This window comes from Salmo trutta, chromosome 7 (assembly GCF_901001165.1).
Source record: "Salmo trutta chromosome 7, fSalTru1.1, whole genome shotgun sequence".
Taxonomy (NCBI): Eukaryota; Metazoa; Chordata; class Actinopteri; order Salmoniformes; family Salmonidae; genus Salmo; species Salmo trutta.
The window spans coordinates 57634618-57654652 of record NC_042963.1 but is presented as its reverse complement, the minus strand read 5'-3'; the positions used below and the strand labels follow the sequence as shown (position 1 = coordinate 57654652).

The 20035-nt window shown below is 41.7% G+C and overlaps 1 protein-coding gene across 4 annotated transcripts in view; it reads left to right on the top strand.

Annotated features, from left to right (window-relative positions):
* The window catches only part of zmp:0000001167 (protein phosphatase 1 regulatory subunit 12A), a 48553-nt gene extending 28792 nt beyond the window's left edge, over positions 1 to 19761 (top strand). For 2 of the 4 annotated variants that reach the window (XM_029759511.1, XM_029759513.1), the window contains 8 exons: positions 1492 to 1578; positions 4010 to 4117; positions 8261 to 8371; positions 12894 to 12984; positions 15848 to 15977; positions 16472 to 16654; positions 18466 to 18527; positions 19699 to 19761. In XM_029759511.1, coding sequence (XP_029615371.1) covers positions 1492 to 1578; positions 4010 to 4117; positions 8261 to 8371; positions 12894 to 12984; positions 15848 to 15958 — 508 coding nt within the window. In that variant the 3' untranslated portion in view covers positions 15959 to 15977; positions 16472 to 16654; positions 18466 to 18527; positions 19699 to 19761. Of the gene's footprint in view, positions 1 to 1491; positions 1579 to 4009; positions 4118 to 8260; positions 8372 to 12893; positions 12985 to 15847; positions 15978 to 16471; positions 16728 to 18465; positions 18528 to 19698 lie in introns of those variants that run through there. The other 2 variants (XM_029759514.1, XM_029759512.1) reach the window with 2 other exon arrangements.
* Positions 19762 to 20035: the final 274 nt, after the last annotated feature.

Genomic DNA, 20035 nt, shown 5'->3' with positions numbered 1-20035 from the left:
TTCCGTATTTCACTGAAATAATAAACGTTTCTTTTTCTAAATTATAGTTTCCGGATTCGACCATATTAATGACCAAAGGCTCGTATTTCTGTGTGTTATTATGTTATAATTAAGTCTATGATTTGATATTTGATAGAGCAGTCTGACTGAGCGATGGTAGGCAGCAGCAGGCTCGTAAGCATTCATTCAAACAGCACCTTCGTGCGTTTTGCCAACAGCTCTTCGCAATTCTTCAAGCATTGCGCTGTTTATGACTTCAAGCCTATCAACCCCCGAGATTAGGCTGGTGTAACCGATGTGAAATGGCTAACTAGTTAGCGGGGTGCGCTCTAATAGCGTTTCAAACGTCACTCGCTCTGAGACTTGGAGTAGTTGTTCCCCTTGCTCTACATGGGTAACGCTGCTTCGAGGGTGGCTGTTGTCGATGTGTACCTGGTTCGAGCCCAGGTAGGGGCGAGCAGAGGGACGGAAGCTATACTGTTACACTGGCAATACTAAAGTGCCTATAAGAACATCCAATAGTCAAAGGTATATTAAATACAAATCGTATAGAGAGAAATAGTCCTATAGTTCCTATAATAACTACAACCTAAAACTTCTTACCTGGGAATATTGAAGACTCATGTTAAAAGGAACCACCAGCTTTCATATGTTCTCATGTTCTGAGCAAGGAACTTAAACGTTAGCTTTTTTACATGGCACATATTGCACTTTTACTTTCTTCTCCAACATTGTGTTTTTGCATTATTTAAACCAAATTGAACATGTTTCATTATTTATTTGAGGCTAAATTGATTTTATTGATGTATTATATTAAGTGAAAATAAGTGTTCATTCAGTATTGTTGTAATTGTCATTATTACAAATAAATAAATAAAAGTTTTAAAAAATCGGCCGATTAATCGGCAGCGGGTTTTTTGGCCCTCCAATAATCGGTATCAGTATCGGCGTTGAAAAATCCTAATCGGTCGACCTCTAGTCTTCAGTATACCAGACAGCACTAGCAGCTTGCCTCACATGATGCTGTCACGTACCACAGTATGGAATGGCTGTGAAAGGCTGCTCATCAGCTTCTGTGTGTGTGTGTGTGTGTGTGTGTGTGTGTGTGTGTGTGTGTGTGTGTGTGTGTGTGTGTGTGTGTGTGTGTGTGTGTGTGTGTGTGTGTGTGTGTGAGTGAATAGCTAAACAGGTTTTGAGCTTCACTGCATCACCCCACCTCTCTTTCTCCCTCCCCCCTCTCCATCTTTCACTATCTCTCTCTCTCTCTCTCTCTCTGTCTCTCTCTCCATCTTTCACTATCTCTCTGTCTCTTTCTCTCTGTCTCTCTCTCTCTCTCTCTCTCCATCTTTCACTATCTCTCTCTCTCTCTCGCCCTCTTTCTCTCTCTCCAGCTCTTTCTCTCTCTCTTGCTATTTCTCTCTCCCCCCTCTCTCTCAGCTGGCTGAGTCGTAGTGCCTCTTACACCCCTCCTCCTCTCTCCCTCTCTCTCAGCTGGCTGAGTCGTAGCTCCTCTTACACCCGCCGCCTCAATAGCACAGGATGTGATCTCAGTAGCTCCACTCCTTCCTTGCCTCTCAGGTATGTCCTACCGCCTTGGCTCCATCCATTGCTGTGTCTGCCCTCTCTTCGGACTTCATGTTGAAGTGTGAATTTCCCTTTCGGTGGTGTTTGTACGTAGAGCCCTGATGTCTCCTGAATTATTGTTTGATGTTCATTCAGTCTTTCTTTAACCAGGTTCAGACACGAAACGCCACTTGGTTGGTTCATTTTATTATAAAAGATTGAAATACGTTCAATGCGTTAGTCTGTAGACTCTGCTCTCTCACTACCAGAGCATCATGTTAAGATAATAGTAATTCCAGGCAGAGACCAAGGTGTCCTGGACCAACCTCCTGCAGGAAGGAAAACCAGAACCGAACAGGACGGTGGCAAAGCAGAAAACAGACATGTATGTTACAGCAATAGTATGTCACCAAGAACACATAGTCAGGAGCACCAGGACATAGCCAGGAGCACCAGGGACATAGCCAGGAGCACCAGGGACATAGCCAGGAGCACCAGGGACATAGCCAGGAGCACCAGGGCATAGCCAGGAGCACCAGGGCATAGCCAGGAGCACCAGGACATAGCCAGGAGCACCAGGGACATTAGCCAGGAGCACCAGGGACATTAGCCAGGAGCACCAGGGACATTAGCCAGGAGCACCAGGGACATTAGCCAGGAGCACCAGGACATAGCCAGGAGCACCAGGGACATAGCCAGGAGCACCAGGGACATAGCCAGGAGCACCAGGGACATAGCCAGGAGCACCAGGGACATAGCCAGGAGCACCAGGGACATTAGCCAGGAGCACCAGGACATAGCTAGGAGCACCAGGACATAGCTAGGAGCACCAGAACATAGCCAGGAGCACCAGGAGCATAGCCAGGATACATGCTGTAGGGAATGTGCTGTACATTTTACATTTACATTTTAGTCATTTAGCAGACGCTCTTATCCAGAGCGACTTACAGTAGTGAATGCATACAATACATTTCATGCATTTATTTATTTATTTATTTTTTTGTACTGTAGGGAATATGCTGCTGAGCAGGGGTTATACTGTAACTCAAGGGTTCCCAAACATTTTTGACCCACGACCCCATTTGTAATTTCTGGTGACCTCCACCCGTGTGAACAAAAATGATGTAATTTAACAACCAATGTTGACTTTTTTTTTATTTGGGGCTATGGCTGTCATTGAAAAACATGAACAGTATTTCTGATTGTCTTCTCCAGACGAATGGACGTTAACTGTGAGTGTCCCTCACGTCCATTTGGAGAGCAAATGCTGGGGTCGTTTGACTCAGAGTTTCCTCTTGATTGCTAGAAATTGTATAAGTTCTTTGTTTAATAAGAGTGTTATCTGACAAAGGTATTGATGTTAGTTTCTGTGCCTCCCCACACATTGTTTTCACCATATTAAATGCGGTCGGTAATATCAAACTCTCTGCAATAGTGTGTAGTTTCATAGTGTAGCTAATCATTCACCATGGGAATAATTCAATAGTGTAGTTTCATAGTGTAGCTAGTCATTCACCATGGGAATGATTCAATAGTGTAGTTTCATAGTGTAGCTAGTCATTCACCATGGGAATGATTCAATAGTGTAGTTTCATAGTGTAGCTAGTCGTTCACCATGGGAATGATTCAATAGTGTAGTTTCATAGTGTAGCTAGTCATTCACCATGGGAATGATTCAATAGTGTAGTTTCATAGTGTAGCTAGTCGTTCACCATGGGAATGATTCAATAGTGTAGTTTCATAGTGTAGCTAGTCGTTCACCATGGGAATGATTCAATAGTGTAGTTTCATAGTGTAGCTAGTCGTTCACCATGGGAATGATTCAATAGTGTAGTTTCATAGTGTAGCTAGTCGTTCACCATGGGAATGATTCAATAGTGTAGTTTCATAGTGTAGCTAGTCGTTCACCATGGGAATGATTCAATAGTGTGTAGTTTCATAGTGTAGCTAGTCGTTCACCATGGGAATGATTCAATAGTGTGTAGTTTCATAGTGTAGCTAGTCGTTCACCATGGGAATGATTCAATAGTGTGTAGTTTCATAGTGTAGCTAGTCGTTCACCATGGGAATGATTCAATAGTGTGTAGTTTCATAGTGTAGCTAGTCGTTCACCATGGGAATGATTCAATAGTGTAGTTTCATAGTGTAGCTAGTCGTTCACCATGGGAATGATTGAAGTACAACAATCAAGTGCTGCCGTTAAATTTAATCTTTTAGATTTGAATCATTTTCATTTAGATGTTTTTAGTAAACCGCATTAACGTTATTTTGAGATACAAAGAAGATGTGTTTTTTAGTGTTTATATATATTTTAGGGGGGGGGGGGGGGGTTGCAAATTCTCCCTCGACCCCATTTTCATAGCAGTTGCGAGCCCTGGTTTGGGAACCACTGCTTTAGGGAAGATGCTGTATTTATTATTGTCAATAAGTCTGGTTGTATTCCCAGCTCATCCTATGGACACAGACTGGATGACCCCACAGTGACCTCTACAACAGGAACTGGAAGTAGCTTCTCTGCTGGACTCAGTCGTCTCAACATCCTAGTGGCCCAGAGGTAGGTGATTGGCTCTTTCTCGCGTCTTTCCCTGATCTGAGAAGAACTGACCAGGCGAACGCTAAGCCTGATGACCAGCTTCCATCATGTACAGCGGCCTTCAGAAAGTATTCACACCCCTTTTACTTTTTTACACACCCTGAACATAAACATACTAATATAAATGACAGAGTAAAAAGAAGGAAGACTGTACAGAATAAAAATATTTCAAAACATGCATCCTGTTTGCAATAAGGCACTAAAGTAATATTGCAAAAAATAAGAAATAAGACAAATACATGCATTTTTTTTGTCCTCAATACAAAGTGTTATGTTTGGGGAAAATCCATCACAACACATTACTGAGTACCACTCTAAACATTTCCAAGCATAGTGTTGACTGCATCATGTTATGGGTATGCTTGTCATCAGCAAGGACTAAGGAGTTTTTTAGGATAAAAATAAACGGAATAGAGCTAAGCTCAGGCAAAATCCTAGAGGAAAACCTGATTCAGTCTGCTTTCCAACAGACACTGGGAGATGAATTCACCTTTCATTTTTTTTTTTTTACATTTTTTATTTCACCTTTATTTAACCAGGTAGGCCAGTTGAGAACAAGTTCTCATTTACAACTGCGACCTGGCGAAGATAAAGCAAAGCAGTGCGGCACAAACAGCAACAGAGTTACACATGGAATAAACAAACGTACAGTCAATAATACAATAGAAAAAATCTATATACAGTGTGTGCAAATGGCGTGAGGAGGTAAGGCAATAAATAGGCCATAGTAGCGAAGTAATTACAATTTAGCAGATTAACACTGGAGTGATAAATGTGCAGATGAGGATGTGCAAGTAGAAATACTGGTGTGCAAAAAAGTAAATAAAAACAATATGGGGATGAGGTAGGTAGTTGGATGGGCTATTTACAGATGGGCTGTGTACAGCTGCAGCGATCGGTAAGCTGCTCTGACAGCCGATGCTTAAAGTTAGTGAGGGAGATATAAGTCTCCAACTTCAGTGATTTTTGCAATTCGTTCCAGTCATTGGCAGCAGAGAACTGGAAGGAAAGGCGGCCAAAGAGGTGTTGGCTTTGGGGATGACCAGTGAAATATACCTGCTGGAGCGCGTGCTACGGGTCGGTGTTGCTATGGAGACCAGTGAGCTGAGATAAGGCGGGGCTTTACCTAGCAGAGACTTATAGATGACCTGGAGCCAGTGGGTTTGGTGATGAATATGTTGGTGACAAAACGGATGGCACTGTGATAGACTGCATCCAGTTTGTTGACATCGCCAAAGTTGAGGATCGGTAGGATGGTCAGTTTTACGAGGGTAAGTTTGGCGGCGTGAGTGAAGGAGGCTTTGATGCGAAATAGGAAGCCAATTCTAGATTTAATTTTGGATTGGAGATGCTTAATGTGAGTCTGGAAGGAGAGTTTACAGTCTAGCCAGACACCTACAGTTGAAGTTGGAAGTTTACATACACCTTAGCCAAACACATTTAAACTCAGTTTTTCACAATTCCTAACATTTAATCCTAGTAAACATTCCCTGTTTTAGGTCAGTTAGGATCACCACTTTATTTTAAGAATGTGAAATTCCCAGTGGGTCAGAAGTTTACATACACTCAATTAGTATTTGGTAGCATTGCCTTTAAATTGTTTAACTTGGGTCAAATAAAGTAGCCTTCCACAAGCTTCCCACAATAAGTTGGGTGAATTTTGGCCCGTTCCTCCTGACAGAGCTGGTGTAACTGAGTCAGGTTTGTAGGCCTCCTTGCTCGCACACGCTTTTTCAGTTCTACTCACAAATGTTCTATAGGATTGAGGTCAGGGCTTTGTGATGGCCACACCAATACCTTGACTTTGTTGTCCTTAAGCCATTTTGCCACAACTTTGGAAGTATGCTTGGGGTCATTGTCCATTTGGAAGACCCATTTGCGACCAAGCTTTAACTTCCTGACTGATGTCTTGAGATGTTGCTTCAATATATCCACATAATTTTCCTTTCCTCATGATGCCATCTATTTTGTGAAGTGCACCAGTCCCTCCTGCAGCAAAGCACCCCCACAACATGATGCTGCCACCCCCGTGCTTCACGGTTGGGATGGTGTTCTTCGGCTTGCAAGCCTCCCCCTTTTTCCTCCAAACATAACAATGGTCATTATGGCCAAACAGTTCTATTTTGGTTTCATCAGACCAGAGGACATTTCTCCAAAAAGTATGATCTTTGTCCCCATGTGCAGTTGCAAACCGTAGTCTGGCTTTTTTATGGCGGTTTTGGAGCAGTGGCTTCTTCCTTGCTGAGCGGCCTTTCAGGTTATGTCGATACAGAAGTTACTGTGGATATAGATACTTTTGTACCTGTTTCCTTCAGCATCTTCATAAGGTCCTTTGCTGTTGTTCTGGGATTGATTTGCACTTTTCACACCAAAGTACATTCATCTCTAGGAGACAGAACGCGTCTCCTTCCTGAGCAGTATGACAGCTGCGTGGTACCATGGTGTTTATACTTGCGTACTATTGTTTGTACAGATGAACGTGGTACCTTCAGGCGTTTGGAAATTGCTCCCAAGGATGAACCAGACTTGTGGAGGTCTACAATTGTTTTTCTGAGGTCTTGGCTGATTTCTTTTGATTTCCCCATGATGTCAAGCAAAGAGGCACTGAGTTTGAAGGTAGGCCTTGAAATACATCAACAGGTACACCTCCAATTGACTCAATTGATGTCAATTAGCCTATCAGAAGCTTCTAAAGCCATGACATCTTTTTCTGGAATTTGCAAGCTGTTTAAAGGCACAGTCAACTTAGTGTATGTAAACTTCTGACCTACTGGAATTGCGATACAGTGAATTATAAGTAAAATAATCTGTCTGTAAACAATTGGAAAATGACTTCTGTCATGCACAAAGTAGATGTCCTAACCGACTTGCCAAAACTTTAGTTTGTCAACAAGAAATTTGTGGAGTGGTTGAAAAACGAGTTTTAATGACTCCAACCTAAGTGTATGTAAACTTCCGACTTCAACTGTAGGTATTTGTAGTTGTCCACATATTCTAAGTCAGAACCGTCCAGAGTAGTGATGCTAGTCGTGCGGGCAGTGATCGGTTGAAGAGCATGCATTTAGTTTTACTAGCGTTTAAGAGCAGTTGGAGGCCACGGAAGGAGTGTTGTATGGCATTGAAGCTCGTTTGGAGGTTTGTTAACACATTTTTGTCTGTGGAACTTGTTCAGTTTATCTCAGTTGTTGAAATATTTAGAGGAGGACAGGGGAGGAGAGGAGAGGGGAGGACAGGACAGGGGAGGACAGGACAGGGGAGGACAGGACAGGGGAGGAGAGGACAGGGGAGGGGAGGAGAGGGGAGGACAGGGGAGGAGAGGGGAGGAGAGGAGAGGAGAGGACAGGGGAGGACAGGACAGGAGAGGGGAGGAGAGGGGAGGACAGGGGAGGAGAGGGGAGGAGAGGACAGGGGAGGACAGGACAGGGGAGGGGAGGAGAGGGGAGGACAGGGGAGGAGAGGGGAGGAGAGGACAAGGGAGGAGAGGACAGGGAAGGAGAGGACAGGGGAGGAGAGGAGAGGGGAGGAGAGGACAGGGGAGGACAGGGGAGGAGAGGGGAGGAGAGGAGAGGAGAGGACAGGGAGGACAGGACAGGACAGGGGAGGGGAGGAGAGGAGAGGAGAGGACAGGACAGGGGAGGGGAGGAGAGGGGAGGGACAGGGGAGGAGAGGGGAGGAGAGGAGAGGACAGGGGAGGACAGGACAGGGGAGGGGAGGACAGGGGAGGAGAGGGGAGGAGAGGAGAGGAGAGGACAGGGGAGGACAGGACAGGGGAGGGGAGGAGAGGGGAGGACAGGGGAGGAGAGGGGAGGAGAGGACAGGGGAGGAGAGGACAGGGGAGGGGAGGAGAGGGGAGGACAGGGGAGGAGAGGACAGGGGAGGAGAGGACAGGAGAGGAGAGGACAGGGGAGGAGAGGACAGGGGAGGAGAGGGACAGGGGAGGGGGGAGGGGAAGAGGAGGCGAGGACAGGGGAGTAGGAGTGGAGGACAGGGAAGGAGACGCAGAGGGGTGGAGACGGGGAGAGGCCAGATTTTTGTAGTGTCTGTTAAAAAGGTACCAAAACCATTTTATCTGCCATGCAGCCCTAAGCCCTTTATCTCCCTCAGACTGGCTCAGGAGCAGGCAGAGAAGAAGAAGGAGCAGTGTTCTGTCACCTCCAACTCTGTCACCACGACGACCGGCGGTGGCAGTGACTTGGAGACAAAGCAGAGGCGCAAGTGAGTCTGTTTGCCATGACTACAGCGATGTTCCAGCGTTTACAGAGACGGTCTGTTTAACGGATGTTTGAACGTTGGCTTTTAACCACTGGTGTGCTGGGAGTGTTTGGCTGCAGTTGCAGTTGAGTGTTGGTGAATGGTTTATAGTTGAGGTGATCTGCAGTGCCAATGTCTGGTGTAGTAGTGTAGACGGCCAACTCTGGACCATGCATGGCCACCTGTGATGGGGGTTCAAATCGCTGATCTGCAAGTTCTCAATTCTGTCCATTTCTGTTTCCCACTTACCTTTCTGACTGTCTAAATTAAACCCACTTACCTTTCTGACTAAATTAAACCCACTTACCTTTCTGACTAAATAAAACCAACTTACATTTCTGACTAAATAAAACCCACTTACCTTTCTGACTAAATAAAACCCACTTACCTTTCTGACAGTCTAAATTAAACCCACTTACCTTTCTGACTGTCTAAATAAAACCCACTTACCTTTCTGTCTAAATTAAACCCACTTACCTTTCTGACTGTCTAAATTAAACCCACTTACCTTTCTGACAGTCTAAATTAAACCCACTTACCTTTCTGACAGTCTAAATTAAACCCACTTACCTTTCTGACAGTCTAAATTAAACCCACTTACCTTTCTGACTGTCTAAATTAAACCCACTTACCTTTCTGTCTAAATTAAACCCACTTACCTTTCTGACTGTCTAAATTAAACCCACTTACCTTTCTGACTGTCTAAATTAAACCCACTTACCTTTCTGACTGTCTAAATTAAACCCACTTACCTTTCTGACTGTCTAAATTAAACCCCTTACCTTTCTGACTGTCTAAATTAAACCCACTTACCTTTCTGACTAAATAAAACCCACTTACCTTTCTGACTAAATTAAACCCACTTACCTTTCTGACTAAATTAAACCCACTTACCTTTCTGACTAAATTAAACCCACTTACCTTTCTGACTAAATTAAACCCACTTACCTTTCTGACTAAATAAAACCAACTTACATTTCTGACTAAATAAAACCCACTTACCTTTCTGACTAAATAAAACCCACTTACCTTTCTGACTAAATAAAACCCACTTACCTTTCTGACTAAATTAAACCCACTTACCTTTCTGACTAAATTAAACCCACTTACCTTTCTGACAGTCTAAATTAAACCCACTTACCTTTCTGACTAAATTAAACCCACTTACCTTTCTGACTAAATTAAACCCACTTACCTTTCTGACAGTCTAAATAAAACCCACTTACCTTTCTGACTAAATTAAACCCACTTACCTTTCTGACTAAATAAACCCACTTACCTTTCTGACTGTCTAAATTAAACCCACTTACCTTTCTGACTGTCTAAATTAAACCCACTTACCTTTCTGACTGTCTAAATTAAACCCACTTACCTTTCTGACAGTCTAAAATTAAACCCACTTACCTTTCTGACTGTCTAAATAAAACCCACTTACCTTTCTGACTGTCTAAATTAAACCCACTTACCTTTGTCTGTCTAAATTAAACCCACTTACCTTTCTGACAGTCTAAATTAAACCCACTTACCTTTCTGACTGTCTAAATTAAACCCACTTACCTTTCTGACTGTCTAAATTAAACCCACTTACCTTTCTGACTGTCTAAATTAAACCCACTTACCTTTCTGTCTAAATTAAACCCACTTACCTTTCTGACTAAATTAAACCCACTTACCTTTCTGACTAAATTAAACCCACTTACCTTTCTGACTAAATTAAACCCACTTACCTTTCTGTCTAAATTAAACCCACTTACCTTTCTGACTAAATTAAACCCACTTACCTTTCTGACTGTCTAAATTAAACCCACTTACCTTTCTGACTGTCTAAATTAAACCCACTTACCTTTCTGACTGTCTAAATTAAACCCACTTACCTTTCTGACTAAATTAAACCCACTTACCTTTCTGACTAAATTAAACCCACTTACCTTTCTGACTAAATTAAACCCACTTACCTTTCTGACTGTCTAAATTAAACCCACTTACCTTTCTGACTAAATTAAACCCACTTACCTTTCTGACTGTCTAAATTAAACCCACTTACCTTTCTGACTAAATTAAACCCACTTACCTTTCTGACTGTCTAAATTAAACCCACTTACCTTTCTGACTGTCTAAATTAAACCCACTTACCTTTCTGTCTAAATTAAACCCACTTACCTTTCTGACTAAATTAAACCCACTTACCTTCTCTGACTAAATTAAACCCACTTACCTTTCTGACTGTCTAAATTAAACCCACTTACCTTTCTGACTGTCTAAATTAAACCCACTTACCTTTCTGACTGTCTAAATTAAACCCACTTTACCTTTCTGACTAAATTAAACCCACTACCTTCTGACGAAATTAAACCCACTTACCTTTCTGACTGTCTAAATTAAACCCACTTACCTTTCTGTCTAAATTAAACCCACTTACCTTTCTGACTGTCTAAATTAAACCCACTTACCTTTCTGACTGTCTAAATTAAACCCACTTACCTTTCTGACTGTCTAAATTAAACCCACTTACCTTCTGACTAAATTAAACCACTTACCTTTCTGACTAATTAAACCCACTTACCTTCTGACTGTCTAAATTAAACCACTTACCTTTCTGACTGTCTAAATTAAACCCACTTACCTTTCTGACTGTCTAAATTAAACCCACTTACCTTCTGACTGTCTAAATTAAACCCACTTACCTTTCTGACTGTCTAAATTCCCCCCAAACACCCACTTACCTTTCTGACCTAAATTAAAACCCACTTACCTTCTGACTGTCTAAATTAAACCCACTTACCTTTCTGACTGTCTAAAATTAAACCCACTTACCTTTCGGTCATAAATTAAACCCACTTACCTTTCTGACTGTCTAAATTAAACCCACTTACCTTTCTGACTGTCTAAATTAAACCCACTTACCTTTCTGACTGTCTAAATTAAACCCACTTACCTTTCTGACTAAATTAAACCCACTTACCTTTCTGACTAAATTAAACCCACTTACCTTTCTGACTAAATTAAACCCACTTACCTTTCTGACTAAATTAAACCCACTTACCTTTCTGACTGTCTAAATAAAACCCACTTACCTTTCTGACTGTCTAAATTAAACCCACTTACCTTTCTGACTGTCTAAATTAAACCCACTTACCTTTCTGACTGTCTAAATTAAACCCACTTACCTTTCTGACTAAATTAAACCCACTTACCTTTCTGACTGTCTAAATTAAACCCACTTACCTTTCTGTCTAAATTAAACCCACTTACCTTTCTGACTGTCTAAATTAAACCCACTTACCTTTCTGTCTAAATTAAACCCACTTACCTTTCTGACTAAATTAAACCCACTTACCTTTCTGACTAAATTAAACCCACTTACCTTTCTGACTAAATTAAACCCACTTACCTTTCTGACTAAATTAAACCCACTTACCTTTCTGACTAAATTAAACCCACTTACCTTTCTGACTAAATTAAACCCACTTACCTTTCTGACTGACTAAATTAAACCCACTTACCTTTCTGACTGTCTAAATAAAACCCACTTACCTTTCTGACTAAATTAAACCCACTTACCTTTCTGACTGTCTAAATTAAACCCACTTACCTTTCTGACTGTCTAAATTAAACCCACTTACCGTTCTGACTGTCTAAATTAAACCCACTTACCTGTCTGACTGTCTAAATTAAACCCACTTACCTGTCTGACTGTCTAAATTAAACCCACTTACCTGTCTGACTGTCTAAATTAAACCCACTTACCTTTCTGACTAAATTAAACCCACTTACCTTTCTGACTAAATTAAACCCACTTACCTTTCTGACTGTCTAAATTAAAACCCACTTACCTTTCTGACTGTCTAAATTAAACCCACTTACCTTTCTGACTGTCTAAATTAAACCCACTTACCTTTCTGACTAAATAAAACCAACTTACATTTCTGACTAAATAAAACCCACTTACCTTTCTGACTAAATTAAACCCACTTACCTTTCTGACTAAATTAAACCCACTTACCTTTCTGACTAAATTAAACCCACTTACCTTTCTGACTAAATAAAACCCACTTACCTTTCTGACTGTCTAAATTAAACCCACTTACCTTTCTGACTAAATTAAACCCACTTACCTGTCTGACTGTCTAAATTAAACCCCTTACCTTTCTGACTGTCTAAATTAAACCCACTTACCTTTCTGACTAAATTAAACCCACTTACCTTTCTGACTAAATTAAACCCACTTACCTGTCTGACTGTCTAAATTAAACCCCTTACCTTTCTGACTGTCTAAATAAATATATATTTATTAATGTAGATGAATATAGTTAAATGTAGTTATGTTCTGTGTGTCCCCCTCAGCTCCTATCTGATCCCGATGTGTGTTGTCTAAATGTTGTGATAATGTTGTGATAACATTATCACAACATTTAGATAACGTTATCTAAATGTTGTGATAGCGTTGTGATAATGTTGTGATAACGTTCTGTGTTCCCCGGTCCAGATCCTACTTGACCCCGGTTCGTGATGAGGAGGCGGAGGCTCAGAGGAAGGCTCGCTCCAGACATGCCAGACAGTCACGACGATCCACTCAGGTAGGCCCACCTGCCTAGACATGTACATTTAACTATCCACTCAGGTAGGCCCACCTGCCTAGACATGTACATTTAACTATCCACTCAGGTAGGCCCACCTGCCTAGACATGTACATTTAACGATCCACTCAGGTAGGCCCACCTGCCTAGACATGTACATTTAACTACATTTAAGGCTGGCTCGCCAGACAGTTTTATTTGGTTTATTTCACCTTTATTTAACCAGGTAGGCCAGTTGAGATCAAGTCCTTTATTTAACCAGGTAGGTTAGTTGAGATCAAGTCCTTTATTTAACCAGGTAGGTTAGTTGAGAACAAGTCCTTTATTTAACCAGGTAGGTTAGTTGAGATCAAGTCCTTTATTTAACCAGGTAGGCCAGTTGAGATCAAGTCCTTTATTTAACCAGGTAGGCCAGTTGAGAACATGTTCTCATTTTCAACTGTGACCTGGCCAAGATAAAGCAAAGCAGTTCGACAACATACAACAACACAGAGTTACACATGGAATAAACAAACATGCAGTCAATAACACAATATAAAAATCTATGTACAGTTGTGCAAATGTAGAAGAGTAGGGAGGTAAGGCACTAAATAGGCCATAGAGGTGAAATAATTACAATATAGCGTTAATACTGGAGTGATAGATGTGCAGATGATGATGTGCAAGTAGAAATACTGGGGTGCAAAAATAATAACAATTTGGGGATGAGGTAGTTGGGTGTGCTATTTACAGATGGGCTGTGTACAGGTACAGTGATCGGTAAGCTGCTCTGACAGCTGATGCTTAAAGTTAGAGAGGGAGATATACAGTTAAAATCAGAAGTTTACATACACTTAGGTTGGGGTCATTATAACTCGTTTTTCAACCACTCCACAAATTTCTTGTTAACAAACTATTGTTTTGGCAAGTCGGTTAGGACATCTACTTTGTGCATGACACAAGTCATTTTTCCAACAATTGTTACAGACAGATTATTTCACTTATAATTCACTGTATCACAATTCCAGTGGGTCAGAAGTTCACATACATTAAGTTGACTGTGCCTTTAAACAGCTTGGAAAATTACAGAACATGATGTCATGGCTTTAGAAGCTTCTGATAGGCTAATTGACATAATTTAAGTCAATTGGAGGTGTACCTGTGGATGTATTTCAAGGCCTACCTTCAAACTCAGTGCCTCTTTGCTTGACATCATGGGAAAATCAAAAGAAATCAGCCAAGACCTCAGAAAAAAAATTGTAGACCTCCAAGTCTGGTTCATCCTTGGGAGCAATTTCCAAATGCCTGAAGGTACCACGTTCATCTGTACAAACAATAGTATGCAAGTATAAACATCATGGGACCACGCAGCCGTCATACCGCTCAGGAAGGAGATGCATTCTGTCTCCTAGAGATGAACGTACTTTGGTGCTAAAAGTGCAAATCAATCCCAGAACAACAGCAAAGGACCTTGTGAAGATGCTGGAGGAAACCTACTGGTTAGAGCGTTGGATCGAATCCCCGAGCTGACAAGGTAAAAAAAATCTGTTTTCTGCCCCCTGAACAAGACAGTTAACCCACTGTTCCACGGTAGGCCGTCATTGAAAATAATAATTTGTTCTTAACTGACTTGCCTAGTTAAATAAAGGTTAAATGTGGCATGACATTTTTCACATGCAAATAGAACTTCTCGGTAGTGCTCCTAGCTGGCCATTCCATGAGAGAAGCATATATTTTTCGACTTGAAGCAATGAGCTCAATCAGTCGTCCATGACAACAACATCATAAACAACAGAGTAGGCTAATAAGTCCTTACATTTTGGGGTCTTGCTCAGGTCAAATAATTTGGATAATCTATTCTTCCATATTTCTTTAAGATCAAGGGGTATTAAATTAATTAGAAATACTGAAATACTGACAGACTTTGTTTTTTAATCTAAAGATAGAATTTAAGCTTTCGTCACATCAAAGGGTGGCTATTTGAAGAATCTCAAATATATTTGATTTGTTTAACATTTTTTTGGTTACTACATGATTCCATATGTGATATTTCATAGTTTTGATGTCTTCACTATTATTCTACAATGTAGAAAATAGTAAAAATAAAGAAAAACCCCTTGAATGAGTAGGTGTGTCCAAACTTTTGACTGGTAACTGTATATTTTTTTTGACTTGACTTGAAAAGATGACTTGATTTGTTTTTAAATGCACAACTTGGACTTGACTCAACCTGTTCTGCTTGGGACTACTGGACTACTTGGGACTCTACTTGGGACTCTACTTGGGACTCTACTTGGGACTCTGCTTGGGACTCTACTTGGGACTCTGCTTGGGACTCTGCTTGGGACTCTGCTTGGGACTCTGCTTGGGACTCTACTTGGGACTTCTGCTTGGGACTCTGCTTGGGACTCTGCTTGGGACTCTGCTTGGGACTCTACTTGGGACTCGGACCTTGTGAATAATAGCGACTTGGTCCCACCTCTGGTTAACTCGATTTATCCTGCAATAGATGTCATTCAGTTGGTAATATTCATTTTTGTCTTTTTGTACTCCCTCTTAAGGAGAAAGTAATCTAAAAGTTACTGAAAGTAGTCAGATTACGTTACTATGTTTCCGTAGCCTAGTGGTTAGAGCATTGGACTAGTAACCGAAAGGTTGCTGGATCGAATCCCAGAGCTGACAAGGTACAAATTCTGTCTTCTGCCCCCTGAACAAGGCAGTTAACTCACTGTTCCTAGGCTGTCATTGTAAATAAGAATTTGTTCTTAACTGGCTTGCCTAGTAAAATAAAGATTACATTTAAACATTTTAAATAATCAAAAAGTTACTGATTTAACATTTTGAAAGTAACATGACCAGTACTTTCTATCTGTTGTCCAATCAGGGCGTGACGCTCACAGACCTGCAGGAAGCTGACAAGACAATGAAGACAGCCCAGACGGACGAAGGGAGAGGAGAAGACAAGGAAAGAGGCGGAGGAGGAGGCAGCCAATAAGAAGAGAGCAGAAGAAGGGGTGAGAGAGAGCAGTGTTTATATATTGTAATGTCAAAGGCTTATGAGTGACGTCAACCACGGGACCTACTGTCGCCCTCGGCCAGGGGTTGGCAACAGGCGGCCCCCGGGGACAAAACCGTCCCGTGGATGGTATTTCTTGCCCTCCCCAAGGTTGCTAAAAAAATATATATATACAAAAAATAACTTGAGTTTAATTTAGGAAATCTGTTTCTAAGTATTCCGAGGAATAAAAGAGATGTAATCCAGGTATGAAATTATTGTTATTTTCAAATACAATCTCTTTTTGGTGCTTATTTGTGGTCATCCACTCAGATAAATATCGGCCCGCGGCTGAATCTAGTTGCGTACCCTGGGATTTTCTTGCTCAGTGGTTTTGACAGTGCTGAGTTGTGTTGGTTGTGACTGTTACACCTGTATGTTGGATATGATAGCGACGGTAAAGAACTGTGTTTATGTATTATGTTATGATTTGTATTATTATTATTGCTCCAGGAGGTAAGCTGGAGGTCCCGTATCGCCAACCTGCAGAAGTCTGACCTGTTGGGGCTGACTCAACCGGCTGGTACCTCTCGTCCTCCAACCTCCAGCCAGGAGACTAGTGGAGGGGAAAGTGAGAGTGACCGAATCGCCAGGGAGAGACGGAGGACCAGGAGGAGAGCTCAGAGGGCTGGAGAGGTGAGTGCATTGTAATCTGTCATAGCCATGCTTTATAACCATTATAGAACTGGTTCAGGGAACAGAACCAAAACAGGAGGGGAAAAAAACTAAAAATGTTCAAGGAACAGAAACGGAACCAGGAACAAAAGTGATCTATACTGTTCCAGAACAGAACTCTTATTTTAAAAGCATGGGAACTTGTTAATGTTATTTTAAGTTCTGGGATTTTTTTTTGGTGCCATAAAAAATGCAACTAAGTGTCTATGCAAAACACTCCCTCTCTCACTCAGAAACTTGTTCCAGTGTCTGTGCTTGTTTAGGCTACCTTGTGACTACACTTGTGTGTCCATCATGCATCTAAACAACTAGCTGGCCGGATCCATCTGCACTGATTGGTCTAAACAACTAGCTGGCCGGTTACAATCTGCACTGATTGGTCTAAACAACTAGCTGGCCTTCTCCATCTGCACTGATTGGTCTAAACAACTAGCTGGCCTGCTACATCTGCACTGATTGGTCTAAACAACTAGCTGGCCTGCTCCATCTGCACTGATTGGTCTAAACAACTAGCTGGCCGGTTACCATCTGCACTGATTGGTCTAAACAACTAGCTGGCCGGCTCCATCTGCACTGATTGGTCTAAACAACTAGCTTGCCGGTAACCATCTGCACTGATTGTCTAAACAACTAGCTGGCCTGCTCCATCTGCACTGATTTGGTCTAAACAACTAGCTGGCCGGTTACCATCTGCACTGATTGGTCTAAACAACTAGCTGGCCGGCTCCATCTGCACTGATTGGTCTAAACAACTAGCTTGCCGGTAACCATCTGCACTGATTTGTCTAAACAACTAGCTGGCCTGCTACATCTGCACTGATTGGTCTAAACAACTAGCTGGCCGGCTCCATCTGCACTGATTGGTCTAAACAACTAGCTGGCCTGCTACATCTGCACTGATTGGTCTAAACAACTAGCTGGCCTTCTCCATCTGCACTGATTGGTCTAAACAACTAGCTGGCCTGCTCCATCTGCACTGATTGGTCTAAACAACTAGCTGGCCTTCTCCATCTGCACTGATTGGTCTAAACAACTAGCTGGCCTTCTCCATCTGCACTGATTGGTGAAGTCATTTAATGAGATAAATGTAAACAACTGTTGATTTCACAGGTTAAAAAAAGGAACAGAAAGGAACGATATGAACCGGTCCAGAACTTTATATTGCTGGTCAGAACAGTAGAACAGAACGATAAAAAGAATGGTTCTGTTCAGAACGAAACGATTGGTAATAACGTTTGGTTCCAACCGCTGTAACCCTATTTAAAACCTTGCTCATAAGGATGACATCGGCATCATATATGGGCAGCAGGAAGCAGAGCAGTTAAGAGCGTTGGGCCAGTAACCAAAAGACGACTAGGTAAATATCTCTCTGTTCCCGTTGACCAAGGCTCATAACCCTCATTTCTCCTGCAAAGGTGAGTGCATGAGCTAGTCCTGGTTATAACCTGTCATAGTCCTGTTGTAACTGGTTACTAGATTATATCCTGGTAATAACCTGTCGTAATGATGACATTGACATCAATAATGAGTGGTTATAAGGTTACTAGGTTTATATCCTGGTAATAATCTGTCGTAATGATGACATTGACATCCATAATGAGTGGTTTAAGGTTACTACGTTATATCCTGGTAATAACCTGTCGTAATGAGGACATTGACATCCATAATGAGTGGTTATAAGGTTACTAGGTTTATATCCTGGTAATAACCTGTCGTAATGATGACAGTGACATCCATATTGTGTTGACCTGCTGATGTCTGTGGTCCTGTAGAGTGATGACAACGAGCCCAGTGGAGAGGAGGGGTTTGGAGGCAGTGGGCACTCCAGCACCAGGTATGGATCTGACCTTTACACTTTGAACTGTCCTGCTTCCTGACTGTCATAGTAGTGAGTCATTATAATATCTCTGACCTGTTTCCTGACTGTCATTATAATATCTGTTTCCTGACTGTCCTTATAATATCTCTGTCCTGTTTCCTGACTGTCATTATAATATTTCTGTCCTGTTTCCTGACTCATTATAATATCTCTGTCCTGTTTCCTGACTGTCATTGTAATATCTCTGACCTGTTTCCTGACTGTCATTATAATATCTTTGTCCTTTTTCCTGACTGTCATTATAATATCTTTGTCCTGTTTCCTGACTGTCATAGTAGTGAGTCATTATAATATATCTGTCCTGTTTCCTGACTGTCATTGTAATATCTCTGACCTGTTTCCTGACTGTCATTATAATATCTTTGTCCTGTTTCCTGACTGTCATTATAATATTTCTGTCCTGTTTCCTGACTCATTATAATATCTCTGTCCTGTTTCCTGACTGTCATTGTAATATCTCTGACCTGTTTCCTGACTGTCATTATAATATCTTTGTCCTGTTTCCTGACTGTCATTATAATATCTCGGACCTGTTTCCTGACTGTCATTATAATATCTCGGACCTGTTTCCTGACGGTCATTATAATATCTCGGACCTGTTTCCTGACTGTCATTATAATACTCTGACCTGTTTCCTGACTGTCATTATAATATCTCTGATCTGTTTCCTGACTGTCATTATAATATCTCTGATCTGTTTCCTGACTGTCATTATATCTCTGACCTGTTTCCTGACTGTCATTATAATATCTCTGACCTGTTTCCTGACTATCATTATAATATCCCTGACCTGTTTCCTGACTGTCATAATATCTTTGTCCTGTTTCCTGACTGTCATTATAATATCTCGGACCTGTTTCCTGACTGTCATTATAATATCTCTGTCCTGTTTCCTGACTGTCATTATAATATCTCTGACCTGTTTCCTGACTGTCATAATATCTCTGACCTGTTTCCTGACTGTCATTATAATCTCTGTCCTGTTTCCTGACTGTCATTATATATCTCTGACCTGTTTCCTGACTGTCATTATAATATCTCTGTCCTGTTTCCTGACTGTCATTATAATATCTCTGTCCTGTTTCCTGACTGTCATTATAATATCTAGGACCTGTGCTTTGCCCAGGTCTGACGTGTCATGTAACGACTGTATTGACAGAGGAGGAGGCTCTGAGACCAACGATTACAAGAAGGTAGGGACATGGAATAAGGTTTGAATGGTTGGAAGGGTCTAGTCAATATTGGGAGTCCCATCCTGTCTGTTTTCAGACTTCTCTCTCCATGTCTCCCGCTCTCCCCTCTCTCTCTCTCTCTCTCTCTCTGTTTCTGTTTCCCCTCTCTTCCCTTCTCTAAACTCTCTCTCCCTCCTCTCTCTGTTCCCCCTCTCTATAACTCTCCCTCTCTCTGTTTGCCCCCCTCTCTTCCTCTCTATAACTCTTCCCCTCTCTATAACTCTCTCTCCG